Below are 25,635 nucleotides of genomic sequence, written 5' to 3'. Positions count from 1 at the left end.
ATGAGCTATCAAGACATGAAAAGACATAGAGGACTATTAAATGCATATAACTAAATGAAAGAAGCCTGCCTGAAAAAGCTACCTATTCTATGATTTCAGCTCTATGACTCTGGAGATAGTAAAAAGATGAGTGGTTGCCAGACATAAAAGGGAAGGATAGAATGAAACAGTAAAGCACAGAGGATTTTTAGGGCAATGAAATTACTCTGTATGATACTGTAAGGATTGATATATGTCATCATACATTTAAAAAAAACATAGAATGTACACCACCAAGAGTGAAACCTAATTTAAATTATGTGTTTTGGGTGATAATGATACATCAATGCAGGCTTATTAATTATAACAAATACACTACTCTGGTGGCAGATGTTGACAAATGGGAGGAAAGCTATGCATGTGTGGCTATACATGCCATAAGTGGGAAATCTCTGCACCTTCTCATCAATTTTTCTGTGAACCTAAAAATGCTCTAAATATAAAATATGTCTGGAAAGGCAAAATTTAAGCTGAAAATAAATAATTTGGAGTCAGCAATATGAAGTTCTAGAACTGGGTTATAGGCAGAGGAAACAAGTTTGAAGCCTTGAAACTGTTATGATCTGTATAGTTAAATATAGAAAGAAATCCAGTGTGACAAGAGCATGGTAGACAATTTTGCTACCACATGAAGGCAGGTAAGTAGTCAGAAGCCAGATTATTAAAGCTAGAGCCAAAGAAAAGCTTATGTTAAATGTAACTCAGTACCTTAGAAGATTTAGAATAATAGAGGAACATGATGATTTCTGTGGTGAGAATGGGATGTTGGGTGGTGGTGAGAGATGAAGTAGGCGGCTTTCCCTGCATTTAGGGGGCTTTGGGATTTCCAAGTGAAATATAATGGCTGATTAGACTTCTAGTGTAGAAGTGATAGAAATGGAGTGAAGTAGACCAATTCAAATATTTTGGTGGTAGCCAGGCAGGACTTAATAATAGATAAGCATGGTGAAAAAGAAAAAAGAGAGGAGAATTATGAATGACCCACCAATTTCTGATTGAATCACAAGTTAGATGTCATCATCATTACTGAGTTGGTGAAAACCTGGGGAAAAAGGTTTGGGTGGAGAAGTATTGAGTTTTCTTTGGGACATGTTAATTTTGAGATGTCTGGAAGACAGTCAAGCAGATGCTTTAACTTAGTATTTGGACACATGATTTTGGAACTGAGTGGAAAAATCAGTACTGGATTTAAAATGTGGGTTTCAACAGAATACGAATGATGTATAAAGCCATGGGAATGGAATGGAATAATTTTAAAGAAATATATAGACAGAAAAGAGGGGTTAGGATAAAAAGGCACTGCAATTGGAACTCCAAGAGGTTGGGGGACCTTCGTGCATTTCAGTAGAATGGTAAAGGTAGGAGCTCAATTATTCTTACACTATACATTAAATTTTATTCTCAAACATGATTTTTGAATACCATGTTAGAAAATAATCTAAGGGCTTTGTTTTAGAGGAATAGGGGATTTTAAATGATTCCCTAAATCCTCAGAGAGATGCTAACATTGCCAGAAAATTTTGAAAATCTGAATATAGAATTTTACTTACAAGCAGAGGGAGAGGAAGAATGAGTTCTTGGAAGAGGGAGAGAAAATTGGGGCAGGATTTGACTCTTCGTCATTACAGCCAATTCAGATATGCAAGATAAGGCCACCTGAAAGACCACAAGTTACAAATGGCCATGAATCCTTCAGTAGTTGATGTAGGGTAACAGGGGCCAATGTTTAAAGAGCAGGTAAGACAGTACCTCATTATTCATAGAAAGCTAGTTCTTGAAAACATGTGGAACTAGGAGTATCAAGGAGAAGCTTTATTTTGCATCCAGAATTTATATTGGAAGGGATAAAAAGGAGAGAAAATCATGTAGCAGGTTCTGCAACAATTTTGAGTTTACCTGAGAGAAGGTCAAAGAGACTTAATTGCTATTAGTTGGATATTTGAAGAGTTTTGCATTTTGCTTTATGTTGCTCTTTATTTTTCTTCACATTAATAGGACCTAAGGATCACAAGGGAGTTTAATATTGTTGTAAAGATATAAAATTAATTGTTTTCACATCTAAATAATATATAGATGCTATCACTTTGTTAGACTGTTGAATTCTGGTGAATCTGGTTTTGTATATGTATTAGCAATTTATCAGGCATCACTTTAATATGCCTTATTTAAATTTATGTATGTTGGTAGTTTGGAAAATTTTGATTTTCATCTTATCTTAAATGGAGAGAAGCTGGCTACTATTTTCTGTTTGAAGAAAAAAAACCTCTTGATAAGTAATTGTTAAAGTTATCATGTATCATAAGCCAGTCTCCTCTCTCATAACTCTACTTAACTTTTTCATTGATACTTTTAAAGTCTTCATTCTGTGGTATTCTTGCCAAATTCATCAGTAATTTCTTATTAATGAGAAAGCCCAAAGTAAATGCTACTAAATTCTGCCAAATTCCAATAAAAACATAGTCAGCAGATTACACAAATTTTTATAAGAATTATAGATTTCATTTCAAACTTTAAATTGACTCAATTATTGTTTAATCCAATTTGACTTAATATAAAACAAAACTAACTTACCAAGTGTGTTTATCTTGGCTCGGAAGTGGAACATTCAACACCCATCAACCTGGTTGTGGCTATTTACACTTCAGGGATGGTGGTATAGTTTCACAAGGAAATCATATTTTCTTATTTTCTTTCTTTCTCTTCCTTTCTTTCTTTCTTCTTTTTTAAGGAATGCTACCTTTAATTTGTATTTGTATTTGTATTTATTTGAAAGTACAGTTTCTGAAATTTTTTTGACTACCTCTGATTACTCCTGTGGTTCTTTATTTAAATCTGTGGATGCAGCTTCAGACTGTTTGATTATATAGATTGAACATCTGCCTCCTTGGATCTTTTTTTTTTAAGCCTTTATTTATTTATTTATTTATTATTATTTTTTTGTATCCACAGATCCAGTGTCATTAATTTCTACATCCTGATTCGAATATTCTTCTTTGAATCTTTCTAAGGATCTTTCATTGAATCTTTCATATCCCCAAACTTAGCATAAATATCCTCCAAGTCCTTCAATGAATTCTCTCTTAATTTTTCATAACTTTCTTATATTTTTATGATGCTTTTCTGAATCTTTCTTTGTACTCTTTGCCCCATTTTAAAAATTATTTGATTAATTCTTTGAATCCCCTTGTCACTCATATTCAGTTTCAGACTCCTAAAATTGTTTATCACATGCTTTCAAATTATTATTCAAGGCTTACTTGCCCTTCTTGGCATCCTTCTTGGCATCCTTCTTGGCATCCTTCTTGCCATCCTTCTTGGCATCCTTCTTGCCATCCTTCTTAGCATCATCCTTTGATTCAATATCTGTCCCACTGGCCTTCTTTTCTTCTTTCTTACCTTTTTTACTCCCCTTTCTCTTTGCATCTTTCTTGTCTTTTGATTGATCATCATTCTCTCCTGGTTTCTTTGTATCTTTTTTCCCATCCTTATCCTTCTTTGCATCTTCAGATTCTGTAGACCCTTTGCCCTTCTTTGAACCTTTCTTGTCCTTTTTGGCATCTTTCTTGGCATCTTCAGATTCTGTAGTAGATTCCTTGCCCTTCTTTGAAGCTTTCTTGTCCTTTTTGGCATCTTTCTTGGTGTCTTTCTTTTCATCTTCAGATTCTATACCTGACTCCTTGCCCTTCTTTGAAGCTTTCTTCTCTTTCTTGGTGTCTTTCTTTTCGTCTTCAGATTCTGTACCTGACTCCTTGCCTTTCTTTGAAGCTTTCTTCTCTTTCTTGGCATCTTTCTTGGCATCTTTCTTTTCATCTTCAGATTCTGTACCTGACCCCTTGCCCTTCTTTAAAGCTTTCTTCTCTTTCTTGGTATCTTTTTTTTCATCTTCAGATTCTGTACCTGACTCCTTGCCCTTCTTTGAATCTTTTCTTTCTTTTTTGGCATCTGTTTTTGCATCTTTTTCATCTTTAGTTCCTGTTTCTATATCCTTATCTTTCTTTGGCTCTCTCTTAGTTATTTTTGGCTCCTTTAAAACTGTGGGTTCTATTTCTGATTCTGATATGTCCTTCTTGTCTGCTTGCTTGTCTTCTTTACCTTTCTTACCTGTTTCTGGAGATAAACGTTTTTCTACATCTGCTACTTTAGCATCTTCCTTTCGGCGATGGGTTGCTTTATATTGAGGCTGCCTCCTGGCAGCTAAATATTCGGATGGTCTCTCAGAAATTCTCATTAAAGAACTGTGCATCCATAACGGTTGTTTATGACCTTCTTTTATTTTGTCTGAATCATATATCTGGAATATTGGTTAGAATAATAATGAATAATTTGTATGTTACACAGCTTTTATTACCACATACCAAATGCATTTTAACTTCAACCATTAAAAGATTTTAGGTTTTGATAAATAGTGGATAAATTGTAGATGTCATAATTTATTCTGTTTTTCCAATTTAATTCTTTTTTGGACAAATGGATAGTCATGTCTCATTGTGAGCCTTATTTCAATATAGAGGATCTTCATAATTCCCTCAAGATAGTATGTTAAAATTGGTAGAGACCTCACTGACTAATGACATATCAGAATCTCTCTTCACAATCAGGAGAGGGCTTTTTTCCGCCCCCCTCAATGTTCTCAAGAATTCTTAGAATATCTTCCCCACTTTCCATTCCTAGGCTAACACAGAAACTAATTGTTCTCTAATATGTAATAGTTTCATGTTCAGGCATATCCTGGTCTCTATTATCACATTCAAAGTCTCTGGAATTTGGAATGCCAACTGTAGTTAAAAGTAAAAACCTGAAACTCTTGCTTAGCAAGATGTAAATTGAGTATTATCAGATAGGAAACTACAATAATAAAAGCTGTAACATTCGATGCACATAAATTTGTGCAGAATGATGCATTTTGTTTTCAACTCCTAACCAAGTATTTGCAAAATCTTAATTGCAAAAGTAGCAAACTTTGGAAGTGATGTTAACAAACAATGGAAAAATAAATAGAATAAAGAAAGAAAGGAAAGGCAAAGAGTGCGAGATGACAGAATAAGCTAGGATCACTACTGATTGGAAACACTCCCTAAAGTAAACAAGAGTTGATGATACTTTTATCTTGTAAAACTTTTTAAAAAACATTTCATATCCCATGATGACTCTAGAAACATTGAGAAATACTTATCTTCTAATTTTTAGAATCCTGAATGCTACATTACAGAAAATGAGGAAGCACTTTATCAAGGTATAATATAATCCCATGATTCTAATGAGGGATTTTCCCCAGCTGGAGGACATTTTCTGAATGTTCATACAAACTGTAGCATTAGGAGCTCCAGATTTTTGTGCTTCTTGGACACATATTTTCTATAGTGTGGGGTTACTAAAGAAATAGTTAATATGAAATAAGGGAACAATATTTATACAGTGAAATGCAAATAAAACGATCTACTTCCTTCATGTAGTAGAATTTGAATTACCTTTTAACTGTGCTGTCCAATATGGTATTTAAAAGCCACAAGTGAATTGAACTGAATTGAATAGAGATGTAAAATTCAATTCCTCAGTTGCACTAGCCTCATTTTAAATGTTCAATAGCCACATTGGAATGCAAAGACATAAAATATTTCCATCATCACAGAAATCCCACTGGTCAGCGCTGATCTGTAACACATATAACTATACATGATTTCACAAGTTTAGCACTAGTAAAATTAGATGATCTTTTCAGTACTCACAGGAATTGCATTGTCTCGCAGTTGGGATGGTTTTGATCTCCTTTTTTTTCCTGGCCTTGGTGGTTTGGGAAATCTCAGGGCAAAGTGTTGCTGATTCCATGATTTTTTGCTTAATTCACTGACTAATAAGAAGACATTAAATGTTTTAGAGTAAGTAATATTTCATCAGAACTTAAATGGCAGTAAGATAATAGATTTCATGAATGAACAAATGATACAAATTATGGCTTCATTTATTTAGTTATGTTTGAAATTCTCTGCTATCATTATATGAAAATAAAATAAAAATTTTTTTCTATTTTGATCAGTTTTACCGAAAACTATACAGTCATTGTGAAACTAATATGGTCTGTAATATAAATGCAAAAAAGATCTTTACTACTTTCTTTTAATCTTCTATCTCTCCCAGTCTAGATTTTTGCTTTAGATTCTTTTGGTTAGAATACAATTCTTTTGAGATCAGAAAATATGATAACGACTTCTGTAGCCTCCAAAGTACTTAGCACAGACAGTACTTGTTATAAAATATTCAGTAAATATATGATTGAATCTAAATGCTAATGCTTAAGGTTCATTTAGTCAGTAATAATTTTCCAAGCTACAAGAGTAAATGTTATACACATAAGAACTGCATTGTTGTTATAAGTGGCATATTAATGAAGTAAACTACAAATAAAGAGTACCTACAGAATTGTGACTGTGAGGGAAAGGTTACCTGGAAACTATGAGAAATATTTAAAGATGTTTGGGGTACCAGTGGGAGTGAGAGAGATTTTCATTTCATTTAAACATGTGCAGTATAATACTTCATGTAAGAGAAAATACACTTTCTTGTGTATCTCCTAAAACAGTCAGGATCAATGAGAAAATATACAGAAAGGCATATTTAAGTTCAATATTTGAGGGAAAATCCTTCGATATATGAAGTCCTTCAATATCAGATTGGTGAATTTTTGGCCATTTATAAGGTGGGTATAGTCTATCACGAATGTAGTAGAAGTCATTGTGGACATGGGTGAATTGTTTATCCAGTTTCTACACTACTTTTCAACTGTAAGATTATCTGATTGTATGATTTCTAACATGTATGATTTCTAACATAACACCTTTATGTTGCTGGACATATTTGCTTAAACTTTGTTGGGTTCAAAAACAAAGTATCTTTAGAAAGTGTTTGCTAAGTCCATGAGAAAGTTAATTTTTAATGATATTCCATGAGCTACTGCTTTATCACCTTGAATAGAGGATAATAATCATTTATCCTTAAAAGTAATCATAATCCTAAAATTAATCATGTTTCAAAAATAAATATTGAATTCTTTCTTACCTGGAATGTAATTATCATATGTTCCAAAGTTTATTTTTTGGCTATTAAAATAAGAGGGAAAGGTTTTAATTAATTTATATAAAATCACTGTATTTAATGATCATTATTATGTGTAAGCACTTGCCATCACCAACTAGAGAAATATTTTGCATTCTCAGTTCTCTACTATTATGTAAGATTACTTCATCCTAGAAAAAATAGAGATGAGTAAATGTGCTTTTAGCACAAACTTCAGCATAACTAAACAAAGTAGATAGAAACATTTTAAAAATTACCCAATTGCCATATCTGAAATAGAGTTTTTAAAAAATTGTGAATTCATGGTTGAATTATTTTTCTCTATCTCATGCTCCAAATTCTCTTGCAATTGAATTTTAGCAAAGACATCACTTTAAAAGCACTGCTTAAGCAAAATCAGATCCTCAAAATATTCTCAAACTTAAGCAAGTCCAAATCATTCAATGGCATACTTGTATGTCTGTGAATGAGTGTGTGTGTGTGTGTGTGTGTGTGTGTGTGTGTGTGTGTCAGTGTGCACTGTAAGTATTGATATGGATTTTAATTTTTTTAAATTTTTTGTTCTTTAAGAACATCTGAGAAAACTGTGTTGTAAAGTATTTTTCATTTAAAAGTTTCCATTTGTTTGAGTACTATGTGAACATGTTTATTCTCACAAAGAGGAATTTTATAATCCTATTTTATTTATTTGTAATGGAGACATATATTAAGATCTGATAGAGAAATATTATTTTACAACATCCTGTTACATTACACAAATAAAGCCATTGTTGATCACATGTGAGTTTTGGGCTTATACACACATACAAACACACATGCTCACATCATATTTCACTTATTTTGACATTACATAATTATTAAGAAAGAAGTACATTGTAGAATCTAAACAAACAAACAAACAAAACCCAGGTGAATAAACAAACAAAAAACAGAACCAGATCCATAAACAGAGAGAAGTGATGGTTGCTTGGGGGGGTGCAAATTATGTGAAGGGGAGTGAAAGATAGAGGCTTGCAGTTATGGAATGACTAAGGCATGAGAATAAAAGGCACAGCATAGGGAGTATAGGCAATGACACTGTAATAGTGTTGTATGGTGACAAATGGTAGCTACACTTGTGATGAGCATAGCATAATGTATAGAGAAGTCTAATCACTATGTTGTACACCTGAAATTAATGTAACATTGTATGTCAACTATACTTGTTGAAAAAAAATTGAGGAATAAAGTACATTAAAATAAATATGTTGATTATTTAGGCTCTATTTCCCAGCACAAAACTTGGCACATTTTTGTCACTCTATAAAAATTTAAATGATTTTGGGGCACCTGGGTGGCACTGTTGGTTAGGCCTCCTGACTCTTGGTTTCAGCTAAGGTAGTGATCTCAGGGTCATGGGATCCAGCCCCATATCAGGCTCCACGCTCAGTGCAGAGACTGCTTAGGACTCTATGTCCATTTCCCTCTGCCCCTGCCCTCTCTCTCTCTCTCAAACAAATAAATAAATCTTTAAAAAAATAGGAGTGTCTGGATGACTCAGTCAGTTGAGCATCTGGCTCTTGATTTCGGCTGGGGTCATGATCTTGGGATCCTGGCATCAAGCCCTGTGTTGGGCTCCCGGCTCAACCCTCAACCCCCGCCCCCAACTCATTTTCTCTTTCTTTCTCTCTCAAATAAATAAATCTTTTAAAAAAATTAAATGATTTTAATTGAATAAAATTTAGGATATGTTGATTAAAAAGTTGTCTAGTCCAGTGGTTTTTTAAAAAGTTTTTATCTAAGGGGCGCCTGGGTGGCTCAGTTGGTTAAGCGTCTGCCTTCGGCTCAGGTCATGGTCCTAGGGTCCTGGGATCGAGCCCTGCATTGGGCTACCTGCTCAGCGGGAAGCCTGCTTCACCCTCTCCCGCTCCCCCTGCTTGTGTTCCCTCTCTCCCTCTCTCTCTCTCTGTCAAATAAATAAATAAAATCTTTTAAAAAAAAGTTTTTATTTAAATTCCAGTTAGTTAACATACAGTGTAATATTAGTTTCATGTGTACAATATGATGATTCCACACTTCCATATAACACCCAGTGCTCATTACAAGTGCCCTCCTTAATCCCCATCACCTATTTAACCCATTCCCCCACCCATCTCACCTCTGGTAACCATCAGTTTGTTCCCTGTAGTTAAGTGTCTGTTTCTTGGTTTGCCTCTCTTTCTCTCTCTCATTTTTTTTAACCTTTACTTATTTGGTTTTTTTTCCCTTAAATTCCACATATGAGTGAAATCATAATGGTATTTGTCTTTCTCTGAGTAACTCATTTCACTTAGCATAATACTTTCTAGCTCCGTCCACATAGTTGTTCTTTTTTAACTGAGAATATTAATTAAAATTACTTGCCTCACCATATCTGAATCTCTAGGTTTGGATCTAGCCAATGTACATTTATACACTCCTGAAGAAATTTTGATGTTCAACCATGGTTATGAACATTTCTGTTTTAAATACTCTGAAAGAGGAAATATTTCAGGTTCATGAAACAATATTATTAAATTTGAGATTTAAAAAATTGTACATAGGCATGATCCATTAATTCCTTGCATAATCCCTAGGGCATGTTCTTTAATCACCAAACAGTTGAATTAGAAATCAAAAACAAAATTATATAGAAAATACACAAATATTTTTTAAAATAGTTCTTTCTAAATAACCAATGGTCAAAAAGAAATCACAATTCACACTTATAAAAAAGAAGCAACTAAACAATAACATAGTATTTAAAATTATGGAATACTGCAAAAAGTTCAGAGGAGAATTTATAACTTTAATGTCTTATATTAGAAAAAAAATTAAAAGTTTTTTTTTATTTTACTTATTTGAGAAAAAGAGAGAGGACGAGCAGGGGCTAGGGGTAGGGAGAGAGGGAGAAGCACACTCCCGGCTGAGCAGGGAGCCCGAGGTGGGGTTTGATTCTAGGACCCCCAGATCATGACCTGAGCCAAAGGCAGATACTTAACCAACTGAGCCACTAAAACAGTGTTTTAAATCCTTGCTTTAAAATTAGGAAAATATCAAAATAAATTCAAAGAATAAATAATAAAGCTTTAAGACAGAATCAAAGTTTAAATAAATTAGAGCAAAAAATCCCAAATTTGATTTTTTGTAAAGATTATTAAAATTGATTAACTCCTAGAAGGACTGATAGATAAAGAGAAAACACAAATTACCATTATCAGGACTGATGCAAGTTTTATAATTATATAGATTTTAAAGGATAATGGGGAATATTATTAACAATTTTATGGCAATAAATTCAGCATTTATTTAAGTGAAATAGATGAGCTCCATGTAAAACTAATTTAGCAAAACAGACACATGATTAAATAATAAATATGTGACTAGACTCATAATTATTAAATAAAATGAATCCATTATCAAAAACCTTCCCAGAAAGAAAAGCATAGACCCAGATAGTTTTACTGATAAATTTTTAAAAATTAAGGAAAATTACTAACTCTACACAAATTTTTCAGAAACAAGGAAGAGGAGGATGTTTCAACTCATTTTTGAGACCAATATAAATAACCCTGACACCAAAACTTCTTAAAGACATTACCAGAAATGAGTATTATAGACCAATACCTTGCATTAACACAGACACAAAAATTCCTTAACAACTTTTTAAGTAATCTTACTGAACAATAATATAAAATGGCAAAGACATCATGGTTATTGAGATTTACTTTCTGGAATGTAAGATTAGTTTAACATATGAAAATCAACCCATGTAATCATTCCAAATAACAAATAAAATTCATCTGATCATTTCAAGATATGCAGAAGAATTTTTGAAAAAATAACATTCATAATTAAAAACTCAGAAAACTAGGGATAAAAGACATCTTCCTCAAATGGATAAAATGTCTTCAGGCAATACTTGCTCCATTTCAAGTGAAACTGAAGGAGATACCACATTGTTGAGAGTCTTTATCCTTTGAATTTATTATACATTTTAAAATGTACCAGAGATATAGTTAAAGGCAAGAGTAAGGGCAGATGTATTCTGTAATAAGATTAAATTTTTTCAGACTAAGAAGAAAAAAAACCCACAAATGCAGTTATATGTTTACTCCTTTAAAGGAAAAAAATCTTTTCCAGTGGTCATATAAAAATAGATTTTTGTCCTAAAAAATAAAGTCCCCCATGTCTCCCTACATTAGGATCTCAACTTTTTATTTAGGGAAACCTAAACCCAGCTCCCTTTCTACATCATGAATACATGACATTCCACAATGTTAACAATGGGTACTTCTTTACTTAAAGCTCACACATATGTGGAATCTAAAACAAAATAGAGAATCAGACCTATAAATACAGGGCACAAACTGATACTGTCAGAGGGGAGGAGGATTGAGGGGATGGGCAAAATGGGTGAAGGGGAGTGGAACTTACAAGCCAGTTAAGGAATAAATAAGTCATGGAATAAAAGGCAGAGCATAGGAAATATAGTTGGTGCTATAATACCATTCATTGTATGGTGACAGATGGCAGCTATACTTGTTGGGGGCAAAGCTTAATGTATAAGCTTGTCCAGTCATTATGTTGTACACCTGAAACTAGTGTAACATTGTGTGACAACTATGCTCAAATAAAATAAATTTTTAAAAGAATAGAAAGGAATCCTGAGATAAAAAAAAAGGCTCAGAGATATTGAGATTGATATTGAAATGACTGGATGTGTGCACTGCACCTGAAGTGAAGGCAGATTCTGTGGCATCTGTTTTCCATTTCACCTTGGTTAAGATGAGGTATTAGTTATTATGTTTCCTTATATATATATATCCAGAGACCTTAATTCAAAAACTAGTTATATCAAGAAAGAACGACCTTTTTGACTTGTTGCAGTTTTTTTTTTTAGATAATTAGAGAATAGTCTCAAAAGAAAAAATAAAACATATGCTGACAATGTTTTTGTTGTTGTTGTTGTTATTTTTAATGAGAAACTTCAAAAATTGAATCTGAATGTAGCCTGGTCTGGAAAATTTCTTGATTGTCCCGGAGAGGTAAAGGTCTGTCACCAGCAGAACCAGATTTAGGTGAAAGAGTGGAAAAATGCCATCTGTTCCCAAAAGGTTAAATGTATTGAATTGCTTATGACATGTAAATATACATAGGGAGTGAGAACTAGAGTATTCAGATCATGGCTATTTTGGGGTCCTATAAACTCTTCCCAGTAAAAATGAAAGAGAACTAAATTTATTTGTCTTTAACCCTAACCTAACCAACCTTAAGAAGTACAGGAATTTTCAACCACAGCAATAGGTTACATTGTACCAGTTTCCAGGCAATCCACTCTGCCCATCCCCCAAAAAGGACTGTTAAGTTACAACAGACAGCCTTGCCTATGCTTGAAATTCATACAAATTACATCATACAGTATATGCTTTTGTGTTTCTGGATTTTTTCACTATGATTTTTTTTATTCATCCATGTTACATATATGAAAAGTTCATTCCTTTAGATTGGAGAGCAGTATTCCTTTACATGATATACACTACACTGAGTTTTTCCATCCTCCTGTTGATGGACATTTGAGTTATTTTAGTTTTGCATTATTGTGAATAAAGCTGCTATACACATTTTGTCCAGTCTTTTTTTTCTTTTTTTCATCTTGAGTTTTTTTTTATGTTATGTTAATCACCATACATTACATCATTAGTTTTTGATGTAGTGTTCCATGATTCATTGTTTGTGTATAACACCCAGTGCTCCATGCAGAACGTGCCCTCTTTAATACCCATCACCAGGCTAACTCACCCTCCCACCCCCCTCCCCTCTAGAACCCTCAGTTTGTTTTTCAGAGTCCATCGTCTCTCATGGTTCGTCTCCCCCTCCGATTTCCCCCCTTTCATTCTTCCCCTCCTGCTATCTTCTTCTTCTTCTTTTTTTTTAACATCTAATGTATTATTTGCTTCAGAGGTACAGATCTGTGATTCAGCAGTCTTGCAGACTTCACAGCGTTCACCATAGCACATACCCTCCCCAATGTCTATCACCCAGCCACCCCATCCCTCCCACCCCCGACCACTCCAGCAACCCTCAGTTTGTTTCCTGGGATTAAGAATTCCTCATATCAGTGAGGTCATATGATACTTGTCTTTCTCTGATTGACTTATTTTGCTCAGCATAATACCCTCCAGTTCCATCCAAGTCGTTGCAAATGGCAAGATTTCATTCATTTGATGGCTGCATAATATTCCATTGTATATATATACCACTTCTTCTTTATCCATTCATCTGTTGATGGACATCTTGGCTCTTTCCACGGTTTGGCTATTGTGGACATTGCTGCTATAAACTTCGGGTGCACATACCCCTTTGGATCCCTACATTTGTATCTTTGGAGTAAGTACCCAGTAGTGCAATTGCTGGGGTCATATGGTAGCTCTATTTTCAACTTTTTAAAGAACCTCCATACCGTTTTCCAGAGTGGCTGCACCAGCTTGCATTCCCACCAACAGTGTAGGAGGGTTCCCCTTTCCCTGCATCGCGGCCAACATCTGGCATTTCGTGACTTGTTAATTTTAGCCATTCTGACTGGTGTGAGGTGATATCTCACTGAGGTTTTGATTTGGATTTCCCTGATGCCGAGTGATGTTGAGCACTTTTTCATGTGTCTGTTGGCCATTTGGATGTCTTCTTTGGAAAAATGTCTGTTTATGTCTTCTGCCCATTTCTTGATTGGATCCTTTGTTCTTTGGGTGTTGAGTTTGATGAGTTCTTTATAGATTTTGGATACTAGCCCTTTATCTGATATGTCATTTGCAAATACCTTCGCCCGTTCTGTCGGTTGTCTTTTGGTTTTGTTGACTGTTTCTTTTGCTGTGCAATACTTCATTTTTACCCTTGCTTCCCTTGCCTTTGGCGATGTTTCTAGGAAGAAGTTGCTGCGGCTGAGGTCGAAGAGGTTGCTGCCTGTGTTCTCCTTTAGGATGTTGATGGACTCCTGTCTCACATTGAGGTCTTTCAGCCATTTTGAGTCTATTTTTGTGTGTGTTGTAAGGAAATGGTCCAGTTTCATTCTTCTGCATGTGGCTGTCCAGTTTTCCCAACACCATTTGTTGAAGAGACTGTCTTTTTTCCATTGGACATTCTTTCCTGCTTTGTCGAAGATTACTTGACCATAGAGTTGAGGGTCCATTTCTGGGCTCTCTATTCTGTTCCATTGATGTATGTGTCTGTTTTTGTGCCAGTACCATACTGTCTTGATGATGACAGCTTTGTAGTAGAGCTGGAAGTCTGGAATTGTGATGCTGCCAGCTTTGCTTTTCTTCTTCAACATTCCTCTGACTATTCGGGGTCTTTTCTGGATCCGTACAAATTTTAGGATTATTTGTTCCATTTCTTTGAAGAAAGTGGATGGTATTTTGATGGGGATTGCATTGAATGTGTAGATTGCTCTAGGTAGCATTGACATCTTCACAATATTTGTTCTTCCAATCCATGAGCATGGAACGTTTTTCCATTTCTTTGTGTCTTCCTCAATTTCTTTCATGAGTATTTTATAGTTTCCTGAGGATAGATTCTTCGCCTCTTTCATTAGATTTATTCCTAGGTATCTTAGGGTTTTGGGTGTGCAATTGTAAATGGGATCGACTCCTTAATTTCTCTTTCTTCTGTCTTGTTGTTGGTGTATAGGAATGCCACTGATTTCTGTGCATTGATTTTATATCCTGCCACTTTACTGAATTCCTGTATGAGTTCTAGCAGTTTTGGGGTGGAGTCTTTTGGGTTTTCCACATAAAGTATCATATCATCTGCAAACAGTGAGAGTTTGACTACTTCTTTGCCAATTTGGATGCCTTTTATTTCTTTTTGTTGTCTGATTGCTGTGGCTAGGACTTCTAATACTATGTTGAATAGCAGTGGTGATAGTGGACATCCCTGCCATGTTCCTGACCTTAGGGGGAAAGCTCTCAGTCTTTCCCCATTGAGAATGATATTCGCTATGGGTTTTCCATAGATGGCTTTTATGATATTGAGGTATGTACCCTCTACGCCTATACTCTGAAGAGTTTTGATCAAGAAAGGATGCTGTACTTTGTCAAATGCTTTTTCTGCATCTATTGAGAGGATCATATGGTTCTTGTTCTTTCTTTCATTAATGTATTGTATCACATCGATTGACTTGAGGATGTTGAACCAACCTTGCAGCCCAGGGATAAATCCCAATTGGTCGTGGTGCATAATCCTTTTAATGTACTGTTGGATCCTATTGGCTAGTATTTTGGTGAGAATTTTTGCATCCATGTTCATCAAGGGATATTGGTCTGTAATTCTCCTTTTTGATGGGGTCTTTGTCTGGTTTGGGGATCAAGGTAATGCTGGCCTCATAAAACGAGTTTGGAAGTTTTCCTTCCATTTCTATTTTTTGGAACAGTTTCAGAAGAATAGGTATTCTTTAAATGTTTGGTAGAATTCCCCTGGGAAGCCGTCTGGTCCTGGGCTTTTGTTTGTTGGGAGATTTTTGATGACTGCTTCAATTTCCTTAGTGGTTATAGGTCTGTTAGGTTTTCTATTTCTTCCTGGTTCAGTTTTGGTAGTTGATACATCTCTAGGAATGCATCCATTTATTCCAGATTATCTAATTTGCTGGCATATAGTTGCTCATAACATGTTCTTATAATTGTTTGTATTTCTTTGGTGTTGGTTGTGATCTCTCCTCTTTCATTCATGATTTTGTTGATTTGGGTCATTTCTCTTTTCTTTTTGATAAGTCTGGCCAGAGATTTATGAATCTTGTTAATTCTTTCAAAGAACCAGCTCCTAGTTTCGTGGATCTGTTCTACTGTCCTTTAGGTTTCTATTTCATTGACTTCTGCTCTGATTTTTATTATTTCTCTTCTCCTGCTGGGTTTAGACTTTATTTGCTGTTTTCTCTCCAGCTCCTTTTGTGTAGGGTTAGGTTGTGTATTTGAGACCTTTCTTGTTTCTTGAGAAAGGCTTGTATTGCTATATACTTTCCTCTTAGGACTGCTTTTGCTGTATCCCAAAGATTTTGAACAGTTGTGTTTTCATTTTCATTGGTTTCCATGAATTTTTTAATTCTTCTTTAATTTCCTGGTTGACCCATTCATTCTTTAGTAGGATGCTCTTTAGCCTCCATGTATTTGAGTTCTTTCCAACTTTCCTCTTGTGATTGAGTTCTAGTATCAAAGCATTGTATTCTGAAAATAGACAGGGAATGATCCTAATCTTTTGGTACTGGTTGAGACCTGATATGTGACCTAGGATGTGATCGATTCTGGAGAATGTTCCATGGGCACTGGAGAAGAATGTGTATTCCGTTGCTTTGGGATGGAATGTTCTGAATATGTCTGTGAAGTCCATTTGGTCCAGTGTGTCATTTAAAGTCTTTATTTCCTTGTTGATCTTTTGCTTAGATGATCTGTCCATTTCACTGAGGGGGGTGTTAAAGTCCCCAACTATTATTGTATTGTTGTTCATGTGTTTCTTTGCTTTTGTTATTAATTGCCTTATGTAATTGGCTGCTCCCATGTTAGGGGCATAGATATTTACAATTGTTAGATCTTCTTGTTGGATAGACCCTTTAAGTAGGATATAGTGTCCTTCCTCATCTCTTATTACAGTCTTTGGTTTAAAATCTAATTTGTCTGATATAAGGATTGCCACCCCAGCTTTCTTTTGGTGTCCATTAGCATGCTAAATAGTTTTCCACCCCCTCACTTTAAATCTGGGGGTATCTTTGAGTCTAAAATGAGTCTCTTGCAGACAGCATATCAATGGGTCTTGTTTTTTTATCCAATCTGATAGCCTGTGTCTTTTGATTAGGGCATTTAGCCCATTTACATTCAGGGTAACTCTTGAAAGATAGGAATTTAGTGCCATTGTATTGCCTGTAAGGTGACTGTTACTGTATATTGTCTGTGTTCCTTTCTGGTCTGTGTTGCTTTTAGGCTCTCTCTTTGCTTAGAGGACCCCTTTCAAGATTTCTTGTAGGGCTTGTTTCGTGTTTGCAAATTCCTTTAGTTTTTGTTTGTCCTGGAAGCTTTTTATCTCTCCTTCAATTTTCAATGACAGCCTAGCTGGATATAGTATTCTTGACTGCATATTTTTCTCGTTTAGTGCTCTGAATATATCATGCCAGTCCTTTCTGGCCTGCCAGGTCCCTGTGGATAGGTCTGTTGCCAATCTAATGTTTCTACCATTGTAGGTTACATATCTCTTCTCCTGAGCTGCTTTCAGGATTTTCTCTTTGTCTCTGAGACTCGTAAGTTTTACTATGAGATGTTGGGGTGTTGACCTATTTTTATTGATTTTGAGAGGGGTTCTCTGTGCCTTCTGGATTTTGATGCCTGTTTCCTTCCCCAAATTAGGGAAGTTCTCTGCTCTGATTTGCTCCAATATACCTTCTGCCCCTCTCTTTCTTCTTCTTCTGGGATCCCAATTATTCTAATGTTGTTTCGTCTTATGGTATTGCTTATCTCTCGAATTCTGCCTTCGTGGTCCAGTAGTTGTTTATCTCTCTTTTTCTCAGCTTCTTTATTTTCCATCATTTGGTCTTCTATATCACTAATTCTTTCTTCTGCTTCATTTATCTTAGCAGTTAGAGCCCCCGTTTTTTTTATTTTTTTTTAAAGGTTTTATTTATTCATTTGAGACACAGAGATAGAGAGAGAGAGCATGAGCAGTGGGAGAGGCAGAGGGAGAGGGAGAGGAAGAAGCAGACTCCCCGCTGATTCAGGAGCCCGATGTGGGGCTCGATCCCAGGACCCTGGGATCATGACCTGAGCCAAAGGCAGACCGTTAACCATCTGAGCCACCCAGGCGCTCCTGAGCCCCCATTTTTGATTGCACCTTATTAATAGCCTTTTTGATTTCGACTTGGTTAAATTTTAGTTCTTTTATTTCTCCAGAAAGGGTTTCTCCAATAACTTCCATGTTTTTTTCAAGCCCAGCTAGTATCTTTAAAATCATCATTCTGAACTCTAGTTCTGACATCATACTAATGTCCGTATTGTGTAGGTCCCTGGCAGTTGTTACTGCCTCTTGATGTTTTTGTTGAGGTGATTTTTTCCATATTGTCATTTTGTCCAGAGGAGAATAGATGAATGAGAGAACAAAATGCTAACAGTGTAACAACCTCCTCAGAAAATGTACTGTAAACAAATCAGAAAAGACCTGAAACCGGGGGGAAAGAAAGGGAAAGAAAGAAAAAAGAAAAAGAAAAAAAAAGAGAAAAAGAAAAAGATAAAAAACAAAAACAGAACAAAACCAAAAAAAAAAAAAAACAGAATGTGATCTAATATAATGAGGCTGGTGCATAGAGCAGTGCCACACACTAGATTTTGGGTGTATTTTGGTCTGTTAGAAGAAAGTGCCTCCCAAAATTTTAAAGAAAGAAAACCTTATATATGTACAAAAATAAGGGTTAATATGATGATGGGATGGAATATGACTGTAAAGATGAAAATTATAAAAGATTTTATAAAAGGAATTGGTAAGATAAGAAGTTTGAAAAAAGAAAGGATTTAAAAAAAAAAAAGAAAAAAAAAGGGAGAGAATGTGATCAGGCAGGAGACTAGAACAAAGCCATACACTAGAGATTTAGGGTATATTTTGATCTGTTATCTCAAAATTTTAAAGAGAGAACAACTTATATATATAATCCAAAAATAAGGTTAACTACTATGAAGGGGTAGAATATGACTCTTAAAATGAAAAATAAAAATGTTTTTTAAAAAAGGGATTGGTAAGATGTTGGTTGAAAAGGGAAAAAGAAAAATTCAAAAAAAAAAAAAAGACAGTTAAAAAAAATTAACTTTGAAAGACTAAAGAATCATGGTAAAAAAGCCATTAATTCTATGTGCAGTATTCCCCTAGAGCTGGAGTTCTGCCGTTTTCCTTGATCGGTAAACTTGGTCTTGGCTGGCTGTTCTTGCTGCTCTTCTGGGGGAGGGGCCTGTTGCCGTGGTTCCGAAATGTCTTTGCCAGAGGCAGAATTGCTCCGCCCTTGCCCAGTCCGGGCTAAGTAATCTGCTCGGGTTTGCTCTTGGGAACTTTTGTTCCCTGCAAGCTTTCTGAACAGCTTTGGAGGACGAGAGTGAAAATGGTGGCCTCCCAATCTCCGCCCCAGAGGAGCCAAGAACTCAGGGCCCCACTCCTCAGTGCGCCCCCAGAGAAAAGCAGTCAGTCACTCCCATCTCTCCAATCTCCGGCTGCACTCCGTGCTCACCTGGCCTGTGACCGAGCGTTTCTATCTTTGGCACACGACCCCGTGTGGAGTCTCCAAACCCAGCAGATCCCTGCGGTGCGCTCCCGCGCCGCTCCTCCCGGGGGAGGGAGGGGAGTCTCCCCGAATCTGCCACCTGTTTGGTCCCTGCTGGAAGAGCAGTGGCCCGACTGTGCCACGGATCACGGTTTATGGCAACCCTGAGCTGAGAGCCCAGGCCTCCGCTCCGTCTCTGCAGCCGGCTTTCCTGCTCCGATACCTGGGAGCTCTGCTGCACTCAGGCACCCCCAGTCTTTCTGTGACCCTGAGGGTCCTGAGACCACACTGTCCCAGTGAGGGTTCCACCCCCTGCTTAGCCACTGGAGCGATGTCCCTCAGCGGAGCCAACTTCTAAAAGTTATGATTTTGTGCTCCGCAGCTCTACCACTTGCCAGAAGATGCGAATGAAGGCCCCCTCCCCCGCCGTCTATCTTCCCAAATATCGCCTCAGATTCACTTCTCCGCACGTCCTACCTTCCAGAAAGTGGTCGCTTTTCTGTTCAGAGAGTTGTTGCTATTTTTTTCTTCGATCTCCTGTTGAGTTTGTAGGTGTTCAGAATGGTTTGATCCCTATCCAGTTGAATTCCTGAGACCAGACGAAATCCAGGTCTCCTACACCTCCGCCATCTTGCTCCGCCCCCCTTATCCAGTCTTTTTGTGAACTTCTCTTGGATAAGCTATAGTGGAAATGCTGAATCATACATATACCATATGTATGTGTTTCTTTATTTTTAAAATATCAAGTGATAATCTAATGTGGTTGTACCATTTTACACCCACCACCAATGGTGAACATGTCAGATGCCCTACACTGTTGCTGACTGTTGGTGTCATTAATCTTTAATTAGCTGTTTTAGTAGCTATAAAAGGGTATAAATTGAATCAGAGTATATATATTTATTATATATAAGAAAAATACCAGTTTATACGTATGTATGTTTATATATATGTATATAAAACTTTCCTATAAGGCGCCTGAGTGGCTCAGTTGTTTATGAGTCTGCCTTCAGCTCAGGTCATGATCCTAGGGTCTTGGGATCTAGCCCCACATCGGCATCATCAGGCTCTCTGCTCAGCCAGGAGCCTGCTGCTCCCTCTCCCACTCCTCCTGCTTGTGTTCTCTCTCTCTCTGTCAAATAAATAAATAAAATCTAAGAAAAGAAAAGAAAAGAAAAACAATTTTCTTCAAAAAATTCCCTGAGGAAAATTTTTAGTTTTCTTATATATGTCTTGCATATATTTCAGTAAACTTATTTCTAAAGTTTTTTATGTTATTCAAAATTGTGCTGTTTTCTTAAATTTATATTTTCTAATTTTTCCAGTTATAGAAATAAAATCTATATAATTAGATTCTGTATCATATAATCTTAGTACATTCACTTAATAGCTCTAAATAATTTTTTGTAGATGTCACTGGATAATCCACTCAATCATATCCTCTGTGAATAAAGGTAATTTTACTTCTTCCTTTCCAATCTTAATGTTTTATTGCCTTATGGAACAAAATAGGGTCTGGAGTACAAGGCTGAATAGAAATAATGAACATTTTTGCCTTGTCTGGTTTATAGAGGAAAGATAGCCAACATTCCACAATTAAGTTTAATTTTAATATTAAAATGTCTACAGACAATCATTATATGTGAGTGTCACAAGGTATCCTGACAGCTGATTTTGGATTTTTGGATTCTGCATCAGATATATGGCAAATAAGGCCATAAAGTACTTGGCAGAAAATTTTCCAGGGACTGACTGGGGCTTGAGTCATTCATATTTGCTGTAGAGGTCTCTTTTTTAAGGCAAAGGTCAACTGCCATATGGTTATTGTCTTGGTGAGGGATGGCTTTCTGTGTAGTATGGTGAGATTTCCTGTCTTTTTCTAACATTTTCTAGAGCAGTGTTTCTCAACCTGGGTTTATTATGAATCCTTTACCCCAGTAGACATTTGCAATGCCTGAGATATTTTATCACAATTGTGTGTATGTTTTGGGGTGTTTGTGTGTGTGGAGGGGATGGTGTACACACACGCAAGTGCTGATAGTGGCATCTAGTGGGTAGAGACCAGGGATGCTGCTAACTACTTACAAGGCAGAGGACTTCCCTGACCCCTCCCCAGTCCTCAACTCCAGTAAGGAGTTACCCTTTCTAAAAAGTCAGTAGTGCTAAGGTTCATAAACCTTATTCTATATCAAGGTGAATTCCTAGGCAAGATAGTAAGAGAGGACTTTATGAGCTCAAAGGACAAAAAAAAAAAATTGTACAGTGGATATGAGATCCAGAAGCTAACACTGGAAGTTTAAAAAGTTCAGATTTTTAGATAACCCAGTCTTTGTGAAAACCTCTCCCACTTCCTCAGAAACCTTAGATCTATTCACTATTAGAAAAAGAAGGATTGAGTTGACTAACACAACCTGAGTTGGAGGAAAAGGCAAGAGGTCAAACACTTGAATGGAGTTGTTGAGATCTGGATGAACAAGGATATTAAAGAGGAATAAGTGGGGAGGGGGAAAACTGAACTCAAAGAGGGAAATTTTCTTTATAGCCATGACATAGAAATTTAAGTTGATAGCCGTGACATAGAAATTTAAGTCTAAAATTAAGGTCCTGTCATAGAATTCAGAGGAAAAACAAAGTAAGAAATTATTCATCTCAGATTCTCTGTTAAGTGAACTGGAAGTTGCCACTTGAATCCAAATATGAGAATTTGTTATTAGAATTTTTTTGTGTATGCTTGAGGCTATTTGATTATGAATTTAACCCAGTTTCCTTCTATGATAAAATGAGAGTTTTAGAATTATACCAGAAAACAACATAAAGAAATAGTCATAAAACCAAAAATAAGTTTTTAACTCTTGGTGAATTTCTCTGAAAGCCGTGCAGTGCTCATGATAATAGTAATGCCATCAATATTTTATTGTGCTTAAACATTTTAAAGTAATTAGTATACAGTGTACTTCTGTCATGCTGTATGCCAGAGTACAGATTGTTTTGTAATTATCAGCAAGTCCTTCAGCCTTTAATCATTACAAATGCATTGAATCCTTTTACTGATGATTGTCCTTTAAAGTACTGATTGCATTATAATGAAGTAGGCACCAGTGCCTATAAAAGGCCATTTTGTTTATTTTCAAGATTTGTGCTTTATCTTTCCTTTAAAAGTACTGTCCAAAGAAAAACCAGTGACACTTTCCCTTCTGTTTCACAGTTCTATGCCTTCACCGTTGTTCTAAGCCTACATGGTAAAAAGGCTTACATAATTGAAGGTCTTCTTTCCCTACCTCATTTCAACACAACATGAATTAAGCATTAGGAAACTACTATCATCAAAATTCCCTTGTCTGGATAATCTGCTTTTCATTGCAAAGTAATTTTGCTTACTCAGTATTTCTGAAGAAGAAATTATTACCGAAGGTTTAGCACCCTTGACCCATGCCCTCTAAAGGTCAGTAGACTTCTCAGTCACTGTGACATTTAAAAAAAAATTCTCATAAATTTCCAAATGATCTCTAAGGAGGTGGTAGTTCCCATGAATGAGAACCATGAATTATTTTCTTCTGTATATTAGAAAATAGAGTATGAGAGTTCTAGAGGGGAGGGGGGAGGGAGATGGGTTATCCTGGTGATGGGTATTAAAGAGGGCACATACTGAATAGAGCACTGGGTGTTATATGCAAACAATGAATCATGGATCACTACATCAAAAACTAATGATGTAATGTATGGTGATTAACATAACATAATAAAATTTTTAAAAAAGTAAAAAAAAAGAAAAGAAAATACCGTATGATAAAAATAAATGAAGTAAGGATCACATTGAAAAAGCCTTATCCAAAGCTATGTTTTATATTTTACTGAAGTGAATAAACTAGTTAATTTTTATATCAAAACAACCTCTGATGTTGCTTGAGAATGTACGTCTGCTAAACACATATTCTTTTGTTTATAACGAATAATAATAATATAACAAACATCTCTTTACACTAAAGAGGGTAAATATAAAGCTAGCTATAGCATTTCAGTTATTTTAAAACATAAAATTTGACAAGAGGACTTACAATCTTGGTACAGACATTTCCCCCACCTATGATTTGCCAGGACTTAAGCACTGTAAGTTCAAATTAATGATGTTGAGAGGTGACATCATAAAGAGGCCAAGAGCACTGGGAGTTAAAGGGGAAGACAAGAGGAATCACTTTTATTTGTATTTAATGTTCTCTAATATTTAGTCTAAAACTTGTGTTTTCTTTCATTCATTATTATTGACAAAATACAACTGGTGGCTTAAAAATAACAGTTGGCTTTACATATTACTAAAAAACTTGTTTGATTTTTTCATGTACTTACAATTTATTGACTGATATAACAAAAAGATGAATCTAAGCATCTATTAAAATCAATTGTAATCTGATATTCATGTGTCTGTTAAATCCTTTGCGTAACTTTATGCCTTTTACCTTTTCCCATCTTATGCACATGTGTTGCTCACAGATAATAAAATTTTAAAGAAGGCTAGGTGCTTATTAAAATTATCAATTTACTGACGGATCTGAGTTAGATAATTTTTACTACACGCACCACTCCAACCCACTAACAGATGAATGCAAATACTATACAGAGTAATATTTGAACATATTGCCATTATTTAATAGCTCCTTTTGGGAATTTTAGCTGATTTTCTTTTTTCCCTTAAGGAATAGTTTCATTAAACTTTAGCTCCTGTAGGAGATCAACTACAAAAATCTCAGCGGGTTTAACTCAGTGAAAGTTTTTATCTCAGGTCTCAGACCATAGTAAGTTGTAGAGCGGTTGGGTAGGAGGTTTCCTTAAGGTGATTTAGTAATTCAGGTTTCTCTGATTTAATTGCTTCATTATCCACTGACTTAGCACTATTAATGTTGACGTTTTCCTGCAAAGTGATGTCTTAGCAAACAACATATGATTTCTAAATCTATAATATTTTGTTTAATATTTTATAATATATACCTCATTTATGAAAGTATATGTACCCAAAGCCTTTCTTCTGTCAGCATGTAGTAAGATCCAAATCATGACTGGGCAGCCGGCAATGCTTGCCTTCTGCACTATGACCTCTTGCTCTCATTGTCGTCTTAAGTGTGTGTGATCTATTAAGATCTCAGAGAGCTAATGATCTTTTTCTAATAAACTTGCATTAGTTTTCTATTGCCATATAACAAATTACCACAAACTTAGTGTTATAAAAAAACACATTTATAATATCATAATTATGTAGTTCAGAAATCTCAGGCAAGTTCATTTGGTTCCTTTGCTCAGTGCCTCATAGGCTGAAATCAATTTGTTGACTGTTCTTTTATCTGGAGGCTCTGAGAAAAACATCTATTTCCAAGCAACATTCCAGTTGGCAGAATTCAGTTCCTTGTGGCTGCAGTTCTGATGTGTGTTGTCACTGTCAGCTGTAGGTTGCCTTTTTCTTCTAGAAGCTGCCCACATTCCTTCTCAATGACACCCTCCATCTTCAAACCAGCAATGTTTCAAGTCCTTCTTGTAGTTCACATCTGTGTTCTTTTTCTTCTCCACTATGACCAGATAAGGAAAATTTTGTCTTCTAAAAAGCTCGAGTGGATAGATCAGGCCTATGTAGATGTTCTCCTGTTGAAGGTTACCTGCACCTCGTAACGTAGCATAACCGTGGGAATGATATCTCTTCATATTCACGAGTCCCACCTATGCTCAGAAGGAAAGGCTATTGGGGGTCATTCTTCAAATTCTGCCTACCATAAAGCCAAAATTATACTAAAGCCTTACTTTATTTGAGGTTTGTGAGAAATATATTGGCCTCATATGTATTATTTCTGTGTCCTAAGATTTTGTCAGTGTCTATTCAGCAGCACTGTGATTACATACAAGCATTTTGTTGTTTTTTAAAAGGCCATTCAGGTTAGTAAGCATGTCCTCAAATAATATTATACTTAGAAACTGTATATATGTGAAATAAAAATATGAAAGTATAAATATATATATTTTAAATGGTTTACAGGTCATGAAATAATTTGTGTATATTAACTCATTTATTTCTTAAAATAACACAGTATAAAATAGGAATTGGCCCTTGATATTCATAGCTATTTCCTAAAATTTTATAATATATTACCAATTTAAAAGTATGGCATATAATTTTCCCCATAAAATTAATATATTTATATAACTAAAACAGATTTTTCAAGCTTATGATGGTTTCAAAGATTCACATATTTATGTATATATATATATAACAT

At 35.5% G+C, this 25,635-nt stretch overlaps 1 protein-coding gene across 1 annotated transcript; it reads right to left on the bottom strand.

The window, feature by feature from the left end:
• Positions 1 to 3,292: 3,292 nt before the first annotated feature.
• Positions 3,293 to 25,069, bottom strand: CYLC2 (cylicin 2). The gene is made up of 6 exons (XM_078061295.1): positions 24,882 to 25,069; positions 7,093 to 7,133; positions 5,766 to 5,887; positions 4,132 to 4,330; positions 3,937 to 4,002; positions 3,293 to 3,858 (listed from the first exon to the last, which is right to left on the bottom strand). The coding sequence occupies exons 1-6, from the start codon at positions 25,067 to 25,069 to the stop codon at positions 3,293 to 3,295; spliced, it is 1,182 nt and encodes a 393-aa protein (XP_077917421.1).
• Positions 25,070 to 25,635: the final 566 nt, after the last annotated feature.

The sequence above is a fragment of the Halichoerus grypus genome, chromosome 14, assembly GCF_964656455.1.
Source record: "Halichoerus grypus chromosome 14, mHalGry1.hap1.1, whole genome shotgun sequence".
Lineage (NCBI taxonomy): Eukaryota > Metazoa > Chordata > Mammalia > Carnivora > Phocidae > Halichoerus > Halichoerus grypus.
Note: the sequence above shows the minus strand (reverse complement) of the source record. Positions and strands in the feature narration are given on the sequence as shown.